Source organism: Microtus ochrogaster, chromosome 19 (genome assembly GCF_000317375.1).
Source record: "Microtus ochrogaster isolate Prairie Vole_2 chromosome 19, MicOch1.0, whole genome shotgun sequence".
NCBI classification, from domain to species: Eukaryota; Metazoa; Chordata; class Mammalia; order Rodentia; family Cricetidae; genus Microtus; species Microtus ochrogaster.
In genome coordinates, this window is record NC_022021.1 from 21,868,941 (window position 1) to 21,883,754 (window position 14,814).

At 39.1% G+C, this 14,814-nt stretch overlaps 1 protein-coding gene across 2 annotated transcripts in view; it reads right to left on the reverse strand.

The window, feature by feature from the left end:
* The window catches only part of Kiaa0825 (KIAA0825 ortholog), a 309,933-nt gene that overhangs the window by 111,927 nt on the left and 183,192 nt on the right, over positions 1-14,814 (reverse strand). For both annotated transcript variants that reach the window (XM_026783754.1, XM_026783752.1), the window contains one exon: positions 12,717-12,881. In XM_026783754.1, coding sequence (XP_026639555.1) covers positions 12,717-12,881 — 165 coding nt within the window. The remainder of the gene's footprint in view (positions 1-12,716; positions 12,882-14,814) is intronic.

Genomic DNA, 14,814 nt, shown 5'->3' on the forward strand with positions numbered 1-14,814 from the left:
AGTCACACACACACACACACACACACACACACACACACACTCACATGCGCGCGCCTGCGCACATGTGTGCACACTCAATATAAAATGTAAAACAAGAAGTTAAAGTAAGTACTTAACCTCCTAGGAGACATAGAGTAGAAAACACAGAATAGTCCCAACTCCAGTTGCTACAGGACCATGTGTTAATTCTATCTTGTCAACATAGAAGGGGAAAGCAACAAAAGTATCACTAAATAATGACTTCTAATTTGATTTTCCATCTTAATGTTAAACTTAGTATTAAAGGAACTGAAACAAAAGCAAAGAACCATAAAACTTGGGTTGCAGTCTATAATTGAAAGAATTTATCATCAACTAATTTTATACTTCAAATCAATGCCAACATGTAAAACTATTTCATACAGGAGGAGTCTGTTCATTTTACAAACACTGAGAGAAGAGATATTTACAGTGTTTTTGGTTTTGATGACTTTATTAAGACATTTAAAAAGAAAATAACAAATATTTCACCCTGTAGCCACACTATTTTCCTTTCCAGCACAACAGGGAGGTCTTGGAGGGAAGCAGAACAGTGGTAGAAGAGCTTCTCAGGGGAACAAACCCAGAGTTTATGCTTATTGCTATGCTATTAAGATGATAAGTGCCTTTCAATAATTATAGGAATAATCTTAAAATTTGTTTATTTTAGACCTGATAGAGCAAAAAAGAAACTATTACTTAAAATTTTTCTATAATTTCAAAGAAAAAGAGCAAAAGTAATTAATAGGTTTTCATGCTACCTTCAAGAAAGATATTCTATATAATCAAGAACAGCCTAGCTTAGCTTTATAAAAGCAATGCTCAGTACATTTGAATGTGTTTCTAGGTAAAGGCATTTTACCTAGATCTAAACAGACATTTTATGGGGAAAGGCTTTCCAAACTATATGTTGGCAGAGGGCTCATATTAAAAACAAAGAACTCCAAATTATAAATAGCAAGAAATTTCCTTTTGAAACACAGTACTATGTCCAATGAATATATACCACTAAAAGAGACTGAAATTAAGAAATTTGCAAATCAGGTGCCATTGAAAACAAAGTTTCCCTTTAATATCCAAGTAACTAGGGAGTCAAAAGTAACAATATTAGTGAAAATTCATCAAAATACTATTATCACATTTTTAATAGAAAACTAGAGTTTCATAGGTGTTTCAAAACTTTGGATGACAGAAATTGTATATTTAAACCTGTATATAATGAAACTTGCAATTTTTTTAAAAGTAGGAAATCAGATAATATGATGAATAATAAGTAACTAAGCAAAGATATAGTATATAGTGTACTATGTATCATATAGTATCCAGGATCCATTATACACTATAGAGGAATCATTATATAGGATATATATCAGATAATACCCAGTACCCATTATACAGCATTCTTCATATAGTATACAATATTCAGTATTCCGTATTACATACAGTTTACTGAAATTAGTATACAGTATACAGTATATATCATATAGTATCTGGTATCTATTATACAGTATACAGAATATAGTATACAGGAATCAGTATGTAGGATACAGCATACATCACACAATATACATCATACAGTACACAGTATACATCATACAATATACAGGATACACTCTACATCTCTCCAGCAAAAGATTTTAAGAAACTGAAACAGGAGACAAGAAATGGGAATGGGAAGATCAATATGATAGAAACACATAACAGATAAATATGAACATGCCACAAGAAAACTCATTATTTATAAAACAATTGTAGTTTAAAAAAGAAATAATAAATAATTAAAAATATTAGAGAAAAAGAGAAAAGAAATAAAAAAATAACCTTTTCATATATTAGAAAAAGTCAAAACAAGTACCAGACAAATAACTTACGGACAGGATATATAACAAGCTCTTTGAAGCATCCCACTCAACAAAATAAATAAATGAAGTAAACGGAAAAAATTTTGAATAAATATTTTACAGAATAATTTTAATGTACCTTAATAACAGAACACTTATATCATTAATAATGAGGCAAAAGTTAATAAATTACATGATGCTATGTATTCCTTAGTATGACAAAAATTTAAAAAAACAGGTAATTCTAAGTACTGCCATGGATATGAATGTAATGGTTATATATCTGTGGGGACGTGAAAAGCTATGATTCTCCTAACGCAAATTAGCAATCCCTCAGAGTGTCAAACACTGACAATCATATAATCCACCATTTACACTTCAGAACATTACCCAAGGGGAACATGCTCACATAATGCTTTATTCACGGGGCCCTACACTGGAAGTAATGCAGGTGTCCATCCAGGCTGATGACAGCACTGGGAAGATTCTCACCGAACAAGTAGCAGCAATAACCAGAAATAAACAGTCAATAGAACATAATATAACCAAAGGAAACAGGTACAAAAGAATGCACAGATTTCAACTTGTGCAAGATTCTGAAACTGTTGGAAGTGACCCCCATGACACAAAGCCAACCTTTTCTCTCAGTGTCTAAGTGTCACCCAGAGCTACTTCCTGAATACAGAGCTCAATGTGAAGGGCACACGCCTGTGAAAGGACTTGAACATGGTGTCTCTCTTGTGCAGCTGACATGGTTTTTACATTGGTCAAAATTACTGAACCCTTCACCTAGGATCAGTAGATTTCATTGTATATAAATAACAGATTTGGGACTAGGGATGATAGATCAGTGAGCAATAATGGTTGTTATGAGGCCCTCAGTTCAGAGCCCCAGAAACCATGTACAAAGTCATGAAGTGGCTCTGTGTGCCTCATTGTCCTGGGCAGTGGGGACACAGAAACAGGAGCATCACTGGGGTTTGCTGGTCACCTAGTCAGGAAAGCAATGAGCTCCAGGTTTACCAAAGAGGGCACTGAACATCCATGACTGGCCTCTGTACATGTGTGCACAAGCATGTCTACACAACAATATACATGCATCATATATATATGTATATTTACATACACAAATATACATACATACATACATACATACATACATACATACTTACTTACTTACATATTTACACCCAAGTACACATACAAGTGAGAGACTCGGAGTCATCAGATAGACTTTCTGGTAGGAGGACAGATATTGAGAGGGATCATGTGTAGGAAACAAATATGGCAAAAAACAAAGGTATAAATGTTCTTCCTCAGCCTCTTGACTTAAGACAAAAGCTGTCAGCAAGCCCTTTGCTGATGGCCAATGGGCCCATTCAAGGAGTTCAAGACTGGATCAGGACATATCACACCATGGTTCTGGGCCAATCAACCACCCTAGCTGTCTTCAGTTGAGCAACCCTATGTTAGGTGAGGAAAACTCTTGAAAACCCCAGTCCCTAAGAAGAGGCTGGAGCTTTTGGCTTCCTGAGTGCTACCTATGTTTGGCAGAGGGCCTTTTTCTCATGTGTCTTCTGCATGTTGTGTATTGCCCACCTTTCTTCAATGGCAGTTCTGTTTCCAGTGGTTGAGATTTCCCTTCTGCAACCTAGGGAACTGCAGATTTACCATGCCCTTTGATTCCGTAACTGGCAGAGAAAATAAATCTGATCAAGCTCCTTAGACTATCTCACAAGCACACACACACACAAGTGGCTTTTACAGTTTCTAAAGATACAGTACCACCAGAGACATGCCATAGCTGTCCAAAGATGATGCTCAGATAAATGGATATGATGTAGAAGAGAAACAGCCCTAAAATTCTGAAAAACTATAACATAGCAGCAGGCTGCAGCTACTTATATACTGAGAGAGGAAAATGTAGCAGGACTAATAAAAATCCAGAGACAGATAATGGGGTTCAAGATGAAAGATCAGAGAAGCAAAGCAGCGAACCAGTAGAGAGCTCTCACCTCTACAAAATCTTCAGACTAAAAAGAGAGCGAGTTCCCATTTTATCCCACCTTATCTTCTTTAGTGCTGGGATTAAAGGCGTGCACCACCACTGCCCAGTTTGTATGGCTGACTAGTGTGGCTGCTGGGATTAAAGGTGTGTGCCACACTGCCTGGTCTCTATGGCTGACAAGGGTGGCTAACCTTGCACTCTGATCTTCATAAAGATCATAAAGAAAATATCAGAAAATCACTATGTGGGATAAAAAGGCAGGTGACTGCAAACCAACTTTAGTAAGAAGAAAGAGTTAACCTGTGTGCGCATTCTAAAGAGCTCCTTCCTTCCTTCCTTCCTTCCTTCCTTCCTTCCTTCCTTCCTTCCTTCCTTCCTTCTTTCCTTCCTTCCTTCCTTTTTTCCTTTTTTGTTTTTTTTTTTTTTTTTTTTTTTTTTTTTTTGTTTTTTTTTTTTTTTTTTTTTTTTGAGACAGGGTTTCTCTGTAGCTTTGGTGCCTGTCCTGGAACTAGCTCTTGTAGACCAGGCCAGCCTCAAACTCACAGAGATCCGCCTGCCTTTGCCTCCCGAGTGCTGGGATTAAAGGCATGTGTCACCACCACCCAGCTTTTGCCTTTACTTTTTTAAAGCATTTGTTTGCAGTTTTGAGGACCTGGGGGTGGAGGAGAGGTGCATATGTGTACAAGTGCCGTGGCACACATGTGGAAGTCAGAAAACAACTTGTGGGAGTTCAGTTCCCAGCAAGCACGGGGTGGCCCACAACCATCTATAATGAGATCTGGTGCCCTCTTCTGACACGCAGATACAACACTGTACACATGATAAATACATAAATAAATAAATCTTTAAAAATTGTGCATGATTTGCTTATAAAACATAATGGAACTTTGTGTTTATATTTGGGTCCTATTCCCAAGAAATTTATTATATATATGGACATATTCTAAGATCTAAAAAAAATAAATCTAAAACACTGCAGGTTCTATAGATTTTAGATAATAGAAATGTTTCCAATATTTATTCATGATGCTCCTTCCTATATTATTTTTATATACAACTTCCCCTTAAAACATGACATACAGCTTGTCTAAATTTACAATGTATTCCTTCATGCCATGCTTTTTACCATGTTAAGAATATGTCCCTTCATTTTTGACTGATTTGGTTGATGTATTCCAGATTTTGTCTCCTGGTCCCCATGAAGCTCCCCTTACAAGTCTAGAAAAGTCTGGCTTTCCAGACTCACAACCCAGCTAACACTCAGCTCCAACTCAAAGAATAAGTTCTGTTCTAGCTTTGTAGCTTACTGGGTAAGATGTTAGTTAACTCTCTTAGTCTCTTTATAGCTCAGTTTGCTCATCTTCAAAAGGGGACTAATAACCCCTGCTCCTTTGCAAAATAAAACAACTCATATGTTTTTACTTATTTTATTTAAGATCTCTCACTACTCTTCAGGCAAATGCAAATAAAAACCCCAAGAAGGCTAGAATTAGAGCTCACCGAGCTATAATCTATTAAAATTCTATAATCTAGCTATAATTCTACTAATGGAATGCCTGCCTCACCTACCCTGCCCTCTTGGTTTGAATACCAGTGCTGCAAAATTCAGTTAAAACAAAGGTGCCCACACAATGGCTCAAGGGGTAAAGACACTAGCCATGCAAAACGAGAGTCCTGAATTTGAACCCAGAAAGATGGAGGGAAAGAGCTGACTCTACTACATTATCCTCTGACCTCTACTCCATGGTACACACATGCCTCACACACATACACACAACAAATAAATTAATAAAATAAGTAAGATGAAATCCATTAAAATATACCCAAGTGATTAGAATCAGAAAGTCAAGAAATAATTAAGAGTTGTCAAAGACATGGAGAAATTAGAACCTTCATAACAAGCTGGTGGAAATATAATATTGATGATACTATGGCAGTTCCTCAAATAATTAAGCATAAGTTTACTTTATCACCCATAAATTCCATTCCTATATAGTAAAAGTTATGAAGATATACATTCACACAAAAAACTGTACATGAACATTTATTTTTTTATTTTTTATGTTAACTTTTTATTGATTTGCTTGTGAATTTCACATCATACACCCCAATCACATTCTTCTCCCTGTCCATTCAAATCTGCCCTCTGCCCTTGCCACCTTCTCTCCAAAGTAAAACAAAATTTAAAGACAAATCAAAAACCCAAACAAATAAACAAACAAAATCTCATCATGGAAGCTGTAGTGTGTCACAGTGAGTCACACAGTTGACCTTTAGATCCTGCACCTTTGCTTGTAAGCTCATTGCAATGAGTCATTGGTCTGGTTGGAGGCCTCGGGCTTCTGCTACATTATTGACACTGGACTCCTCTTGGATATCCCGTTGTTGCCCTGTGTCACGGAGATCCTATAGCTTTGAATTTTCAGGTCTAGCCCCCTCACATTCTCCAGCAATTCATACATGTGATGTATGTTGGGTTGGGATAACTCATAGCCCTGAGTCTGTGCCTGGGTGATGCTAGGTTAGTCTGCTTGGCACCTGTCCCTCAACCTCACCACCTAGGCGAGCTCCCCAGCACTGGCCAGGCCAGCTCACCCAATGCAGCAGGCAATAAGGAGCAGGGTCAGACCTTTGGGTTCAGTTCACAAGCACCTACACCACCAGGGCCAGCTCTTTGTTTAACCTAGGTAAGGTGCAGGGCCTGCCTGCTGAGTGCTGCAGTTGATGGGGGTCAGGGGCAGTTCTCACGCTCACATGTTCCTGGGGCCAACTCTCTTGCCTGCCACAGGTGACAAAAGGCAGAGGGGGGCATCTTTCCCTCACCCATGCCACCACATAGCATATGAGGGGGAAGAGGACAGGGCCAGCTCTCCTGCAACCCCATCAACAGAGTTAGGTCTACTGTGCTGCCAGGGTGAGGTGCAGGGCCTGCTCTGCTGAGTGCTGCAGTCAGTGAGGGGCAGGGGCAGTTCTCCCACTCTCATGACCCCGTACCAGCTTTCCTGCCTGCAGTAGGTGGTGAGGCGAAAAAGGCACGGAGGAAGAAGCAAGGGGGAGGGGCAAGTGGGGGCGTCTCTCCCTCACCCATGCCACCACGTGGTAGACAGGGAGTGGGCTAGCTCTCCTATTCACATCTTGAGGGCTGGCTCACCCACATCCACATATCTAGTGAGCTCTACTTGCTGCCCAGATGACGTACAGGACACTGCTGTCCTGAGTGCTGCAGTCAGTCAGTGAGGAGTGGAGCCAGCTCTGCAGTCCTAGCCTCACTGTCTTTGGTAGTAAGAGGAGCCATAAACATCAATACATACCGAGGCTGCAGCAGGGCCAAGGACCCAGGCACAGTTCAGGCCCCCATAATGCCATGGCCCAGGGAGGTAGTGCATGGCACTCAAGTCTGTATGGGCTCAGGGCAGTAGAATAGCCCTAGGACATCAACATGGACACAGATGGTGGCCTAGATCCTGGGCATCTGTGTGGCCTTTGGTGGCAACATGGGCTGTGGACATCAGCACAGACCCAGGCTGCAGTAAGACCACAGACCCAGATGTGGTCCTCAGCAGCATCCCAGGCTAGGATGTCATCATGGCCCTAGTTGATATCAAGGGTCACCCTGATCTGTGGGTCTCCAGTAGTAGCATCACCCTTGAACACCAACATGTTCCCAGGTAGCAGTCTGGGTAACTCCTTGTCCTTCACTGGCAATAGGAGCCAAAGACATCAACACAGACCCTGGCTATAGTTATAGGGCCATGGACTCAAACATGGCCCTCAGTCACAGTTCAGGTCTGGTGGCACAGGAAACCCAGATGTGCATGGCCCTGGTGGCATTTAGATACTCAAAAACTAATATGTCTTCAGGTGTCATCCCAGACTACAGTCCTCTGCCTGTCCCTGGGTGGCAACAGGAACCACTGACACAGAATGCAGCTGCAGCAAGGCCATGGACCCAGAAATGACCCTCAGCAGCAGTCTGGGCTGGATGTCACCATGGTCCCCAGTGGCAGCCTGAGACTCTTAGATCAGCATGACCCCTGTGGGGAAATATCCCTTCGACACCGACAGGGTCACAGAGATGCCAGCACTCCTTTGTCAGCCTTGAAGTAAGAATGACAATGGTCTGTCTGAGTGAGCTATGTTGAAGTCCTTTATAGCCTTATCAGAAGAAAAAACATACAATGAAGATTTTAAAAATAATGTACTATTAAGTTGATGTAGGTAGGTAAATTATACTTGTAGAAGTAGGGACCTAGAGTAGGTAGTTAGGTCATATTATGTTTCAGTTGTGTAGACAAAGGCTGTTCATTTGTTTCTGCCACCCAGACCCAAAATAATCACACAGAAATTATATTAATTACAACACTGCGTGACCAATAGCTTATGCATATTTCTAACTAACTCTTACATCTTAAATTAACCCATTTCTATTATTCTGTGCATTTTCACAAGGCTGTGGCTTACTGGGCAAAGTTCAGTCTGGCATCTGTCTTCTTCGGCAGCTACATGGCTCTCTGAGTCTGCCTTCTTTTCTCCTCTATCTCTGCATGGCATTCCCACCTTGTCCTATTTTGTGCTGCCATAGGCCCAAAGGAGCTTCTTTATTAACCAATGATAATAAAACACATTCACAGTATAAAGAGAGCTGTATTTCCTTTTTTATTATGTGAGAATTTCATACATGTATATAATGTGGTTTCATCAAATCCACACCCATTACCGATTTCCTTTTTTATTATGTGAGAATTTCATACATATATATAATGTGGTTTCATCAAATCCACACCCATTACGGTTCCTTCAGTTCTCCCCTATCCTTTCAAACACACTGTTTTTCCTGCCAACTTCATGCTCTTTCTTTCTTTCTCTTTTTTAAACAACTCACTTAGTGATACCTGTATTTACCTGGGTATAATAAGACTCTTTACTGGAGCATAGGCATCCTCTGAGAGGCATATTCCTGAAGAAAATGAATATATTATCTTCTAGTATGCTATATTTTTGATTTAAACAGAAGTCTTAGAAAACAAGACCACTTTTGTCATGAACTTGAATATTATCTTTATGGCATCACATAAATAAACATGATTACCAAAAGAAGCACAAAAAACTCCTGAGATTGTTGGGGAGAAATGACAAAGATACAAATCTTATGAGCTCCGCACATGTGTGTATGTAAAGAACATACAAATGAAAAACAAAGCACACACTTATTTGCACGGTTTTGTACAGCATGTTAAGTAAACCTTATCACTCCATGTCACCAAGGTTTCATGTCATGAATAATGGTTCAAGCATTTAACACTTGAAGAAAAAGAAGTGTTTGAAGTATGAAGCTAACTGATTATAATCTTCTGAGAGAATTTTTAAAAAAAGCTAAAACAGCAGGGGATGGTAAGCTTTACGGGTTATTTAATTTCTGTTTCTTAAGGACTAAATTGGAAGTCAAGCAGTCCTGCATTAGTTTTGTACTAAGAAATCTGCCTCTCCTTTGGGGAAATAGCAGTGAGAAAAGACAAGAAAACTAAGAGATAAGACTTTAATAAAAAGGATAATTGTCACAGAATCTTCATGTAATAGATTCTGTTTTTTGAAACATTATATGAAGTTACCTAGAGCACTGTCATAAGGATAATGACCAGAGAAGATGAAAACTAATAACTTTAGAATAGTAAAGGGAGACTGAAGTAATATGTAGAACAGTCAGAGCATCCAGGAGGTTCAGAAACACCATGACTCTGAGCTGTTCAGATACTTCACACAGAAGCAGTGGCAATAATATCAAAACCGTGTATAAGAACACACACAAGCTAAAAAAGAAACATAATTGATGTGGAAAAGCAATGGGAGAAAAAGACAATAGTCCCGAAGTTTTCACCCCTTTCTCCTCAAGATAATAACTATGGAGTTTAAAAGTGGGACACTAAAATTACCTGGCCTAAAGGTAGGCCCTCCATGAATACATCAGATGTACAGCGTCCTGACTTTAACATTTTGTTTTGCTGAAGCAAGGCAGGACACAAGTGGAATCGTATATTATTATCATTGCAGGGTAAAAATGCTAACAATGAAAGTATGACAGGGAAGATATTGTTTCTTCAATCTTCAGAAGCCACATGAAACCATAACATGGAAATTCTGAGAGGCAGAGACACGGAAAAATAATCTGCAAGCTTGAGGGGGAAATAGGCTGCAGAATGTGGCATTGCAGCAGAAAACAAGGAAGACTGTCTTAAAACAAATGAATGAGAAAAATCAACCCTCAAAAGATATTTTCTGACCAACACACATACACACACGCACAATACACTGTGAGATATATTCTTGCACAGAAACATGCACAATAATATACACATATATACACATGATGTCACATATACACAATGGCATTTACATATGCACAAACATGTACATATACACACTGTAGCATATATGTATGCACACACACTATGACATAAATGCACACATACACACACTATGGCATATATGTATGCACACACACTGTGGCATATATACACACACATGCACACATGCATAAACTATGGCATAAATGCACACACACTGTGGCATACATACTTGCACAACACACTGTGGGATATATTCCTGCACAGAAACATGCACAATACTATACACATATATACACATGGTGTCACACACAATGGCATTTACTTATGCACAAACATGTACATATACACACAGTGGCATATACACATGTACTCACACATACACACACTGTTTCATATATGCACGAACACACACCTAAGCACACACAAGCACATAACACAATATCAATTCTTTAATTATATTTTTGACAAAGGAATTAGAAGGCATGCTAACTCTGAATGGAAATGCACTGTCTCATAATAATAAATATAATAAATGCCTGTTATCTAAGATGACAGATAGTCTTGTCTATTAGTGTCCCAGTTAGCCTTCTATTGCTGTGATAAAACACTGTGATCAAAATAACTTAGGTAGAGTATGTATTTCATCTTACACTTTTGAAAACTATTCTCCCCTGAGAAAGTCAAGACAGTCACTGGAGCATGGCAGGCACCTAGAGGTGAGAGCTGAAGGAGAAACTGGAGGAGCATGCTTCTTGGCTTCTCTTCCATCTTGCTCACCTGCTCTCTTACACAAGCAGGACCACTTGTCCTCAAGTGGTCCTCCCCACCATGAACTGGGCCCTCCTGCATCAATCATTAATCAAGAAAATGCCCTACATTTAAGGTTCACTCTATGAGATGGAGCCCACACCCAAAAATGCTCAGGTAGCCCTAAGCTGAAACTAGAAAGGAAATGTAGCACTATAATGGCACTCTGCTACACTCACAGACCAGTGTCTTGCTTGGCCATCGTTAGAGCAGCATCTTCCTGCAGTAGATGGGAACAAATACAGAGGCCCACATCAAGAAGATGTGCTAGAGTGACAACCTTGAAACACTCAGTCCTAACTGGTACATCTTCATCAAACCCGTGTCCCCAGGACTGAGGAAGAAAGACTGTAAGAGCCAGTGGGAATGGAGGACACCAAGGAAACAATGCCTTCCCGACACAGCAGGACTGATGCACACGTGAACCCACAGACAGTGGCACCATGCACAGGGTCTGCCTTCTTCCAAGACAGATGGGGCCACAGTGCTAACAGGGAGAAGTGGACATGATCTCCCTCCCTAACCCAGAAGCTATCCTCACCTGACAACTGCTCACAAAGAAAAACTTAGTTTTCTCCAGTGGAGTTTCTTTGAGTATACAATACACACTCAAGGGCAGGCCTATGCCCAACTCATTACAAACTCAATGGTATTTTGAGAGACATATTGCTTGTAATGGTTTGTCTAAGCATTTGTTTTTACCCTACAGATATTTTGTTTATATATTATGGTTTCTGATTCTGTGTTTTATGGGTTTCTTATGTGTTTACATGTGCATATTGTGGATGTGTGTGTATATATGCAGGAATGTGTCTCAGTGTGTACATCTGCATATTGTTTGTGTGTGCAGTAATGTGTCTCAGTGTGTACATGTGCACAATGTGTGTGTGTGTGTGTGTGTGTGTGTGCAGGACTATGTCTTAGTGTGCACATGTGCATATTGTGTGTGTGTGCAGCAATGTGTCTCAGTGTGTACATGTGCACAATGTGTGTGAGTGTGTGTGTGTGCAGGACTATGTCTCAGTGTGTACATGTGCTTCTTGTGCTTTGTTCGTTTTTCCTTTCCTTTTCTCTATTTGTTTTGTTCTGGTCTGTTTGATTTTTGCCTGTTTGTTTTCTGAAGAGAGAAAGAAGGAATAGAGCTGTAAGGGTGGGGAGGTAGAGAGGATCTGGGGTGGGGAAACTGATAGGAATGTATTACATAAAAATCTATTTTCAATCAAGAAGAAAGAAAGAAGCTTTCAAACTTGCCTACAGGAGAAATTTTCCCAAGAGAGGGTTCTCTTCCACCAAATGCCTCTAGTTTATGCCAAGTCAGGACAATTAGTTTATTTAATACAGGGGCCAAAGTATCACAAAATACTTGTTATAGATTATTGATATCTTATATGCTAAAAGCAAAACATAATGAATGCTAAATACAACTTAAGTATTATAATAGGACAAATTCTTAAATTAGAAAAGAGAACCTTCATTCAATAATGTCCCCTTTACCTCTCTTCACCTCATCCCATGTACATCACATTTGACAGGAGATAAGTGCTTGGTGGTTCCAAACAGAACCCCTTACAATTAAAAGATGCATGGAACATACAAACAAGAGTCAGAAAAATTTCTATCTATCAAACTTTGAAAACAAGTTTAAAGACAATGTAAGTATTAATAAAGCATTTATATTATAAATGGTAAGTTTCATACCTGGAACGCTGCACAAAAAGTCCCAGAGCTGTTCATTTTCCATGTAGCTCATGAAAACATGTCCAAATGTTTGTGGAGACAGGTGACAATGGTACAAAACCTTAAAGATGGCTTCGACCACACTGCAGCCTTCCTTCTCGCCTTTTTCTATGCCAGGAGCTTGTTCTGGAAAAGAGGGAAAATGTGGGGATCAGTGGATGTGATCATACTCTCGTCCCTTCCCTGCACACCATCCTGTGACACACACCCATTTACTATTTGCACATGAGGAACACACAGTCTCTGGAGGGCTACACTCATTGACTTCATGGTTTCGGATGTATCTGGGGATAGCTATGGAAGAAATGCCCTTGAGAAGGACCATAAGAGGTTCATTTCAAGAGGGGAGGTCAGTTTTCCTGTATGTTGTAATTCTTTTTTCCCCTTAAGGAAACACGCAGATTCAGGATCTATGTTTAAAATCTAGATGGCTCAGAGCACTAAAGTGTACCATGGAAAATCCATTTGTTTTTTGAATCATGCAATCAATTATGAAAAACAAATTATATTTCCTAAATATAATGACACTATCATTTCAGAATGAAGTATTTTTTCAATTAGTTCCTTGATTAAACCTTATGAGTAATTACACAACAATAAAGCTATTTTTATTGTCCTTGTCATCCCTCCTCTGACTCCATTATGGCTTGCTTTAAAGATTAGAAATCAGAGAAAAGGCATCACTGAATTTATATGATACAAGGAATTGAGAAATAATTCCAATTTTTCTTGTATAACATACAGCTGTATCATAAAAAACAAGAGTATGTATTGAGATAGTATCAACTCATATCTCTTAATATTTTTAATATCTTTTATTAATATTATTTAGTGTCATCTGTAATGAGTATTCCTTATTCTTGTTCATTTGAAAGCTTATCACTTTTATTTTACAATTTTATTTCTTACTTTTGCTTTTAAGAGCCCTGAAAATTAAGAACTAATACCATAGATTTTAGGCAAAAAGCAATGCTAGTTTTTTTTTATCAATTTCAACATATTAACTTTACTTAAATAGTTATCATTGTCCATCCCTGTCTCCTTTGTCTTCTACTCATAGTACACACAGTATGTCTCGAGGGACACTAACTCTGTTACCTTCCTGGGGTGGGCATGCAGACAAGACCTGGCTGGTCAGGCCTGACACCTCTCATCAACCATGATCAGTTCAGAGATGGGCAAGTAGCCAACAGGAAACTTCCTCAAGAATTTGGCTGTAATAATTGGTGAGTGGTGTTCTTTTGACTATATTTGATACATGGCATTTGCTTTGGGTGGTCATTTGGGGAAGAATGTTACTAAAAATTAATCTGATACAGTAAGAATCAGAAATCAGACCACTTTTATCAGAAATTATTTTTCAGTTCTCAAGCATCTATTCAACTGAAAACGATTCATTTGCTGTGTCATTTAAATGTGCCTTCCCATTTCCTTTTCCTTCATCAATCTAGAATGTTGTCCTCTAAAGGACTGTGAAATGCTATCTTCAGGGCATGGCAAAGCCATTAAATAATGATCTCACATCAACGACTGTCTCCTATATGGGCCATGTTAAGACCTGTCAAGCATTCATCATTGCCAGGAGGGTTACCCAGGTCCACACCCCTCTCTACTCAACTATTGGCTACCAATGGATTTGGAAGTAGAGGAAGTCATTGCTTTCAGTTGTGAATACAGTGATGAGCCTACAAGGCTATAATAATAGATCTAAATTTATGGTTACACAGGAGGCACGGTGGGTCCCAAAACATAGATGAAGATGAAGGAAAAGAACTTGTAGAGAGTAGGGGAATTGATAGGTCAGACAGGGTCAGGGAGAAGGTAATCAGAATGTACTTTATACATGCATGGAGTTATTAAAGAACAAATTTAACATAAGTAAGTCATTTTCAAAAAAATGTTCTCATATATGTATATATGCATTTATATATACACATTTATATATAATATATACATACAGAGAGAGAGAGAGAGAGAGAGAGAGAGAGAGAGAGAGAGAGAGAGAGAGAGTGTTTGTTTGTAATATATTGTTTGTGTGTGCAGGAATGTGTCTCAGTGT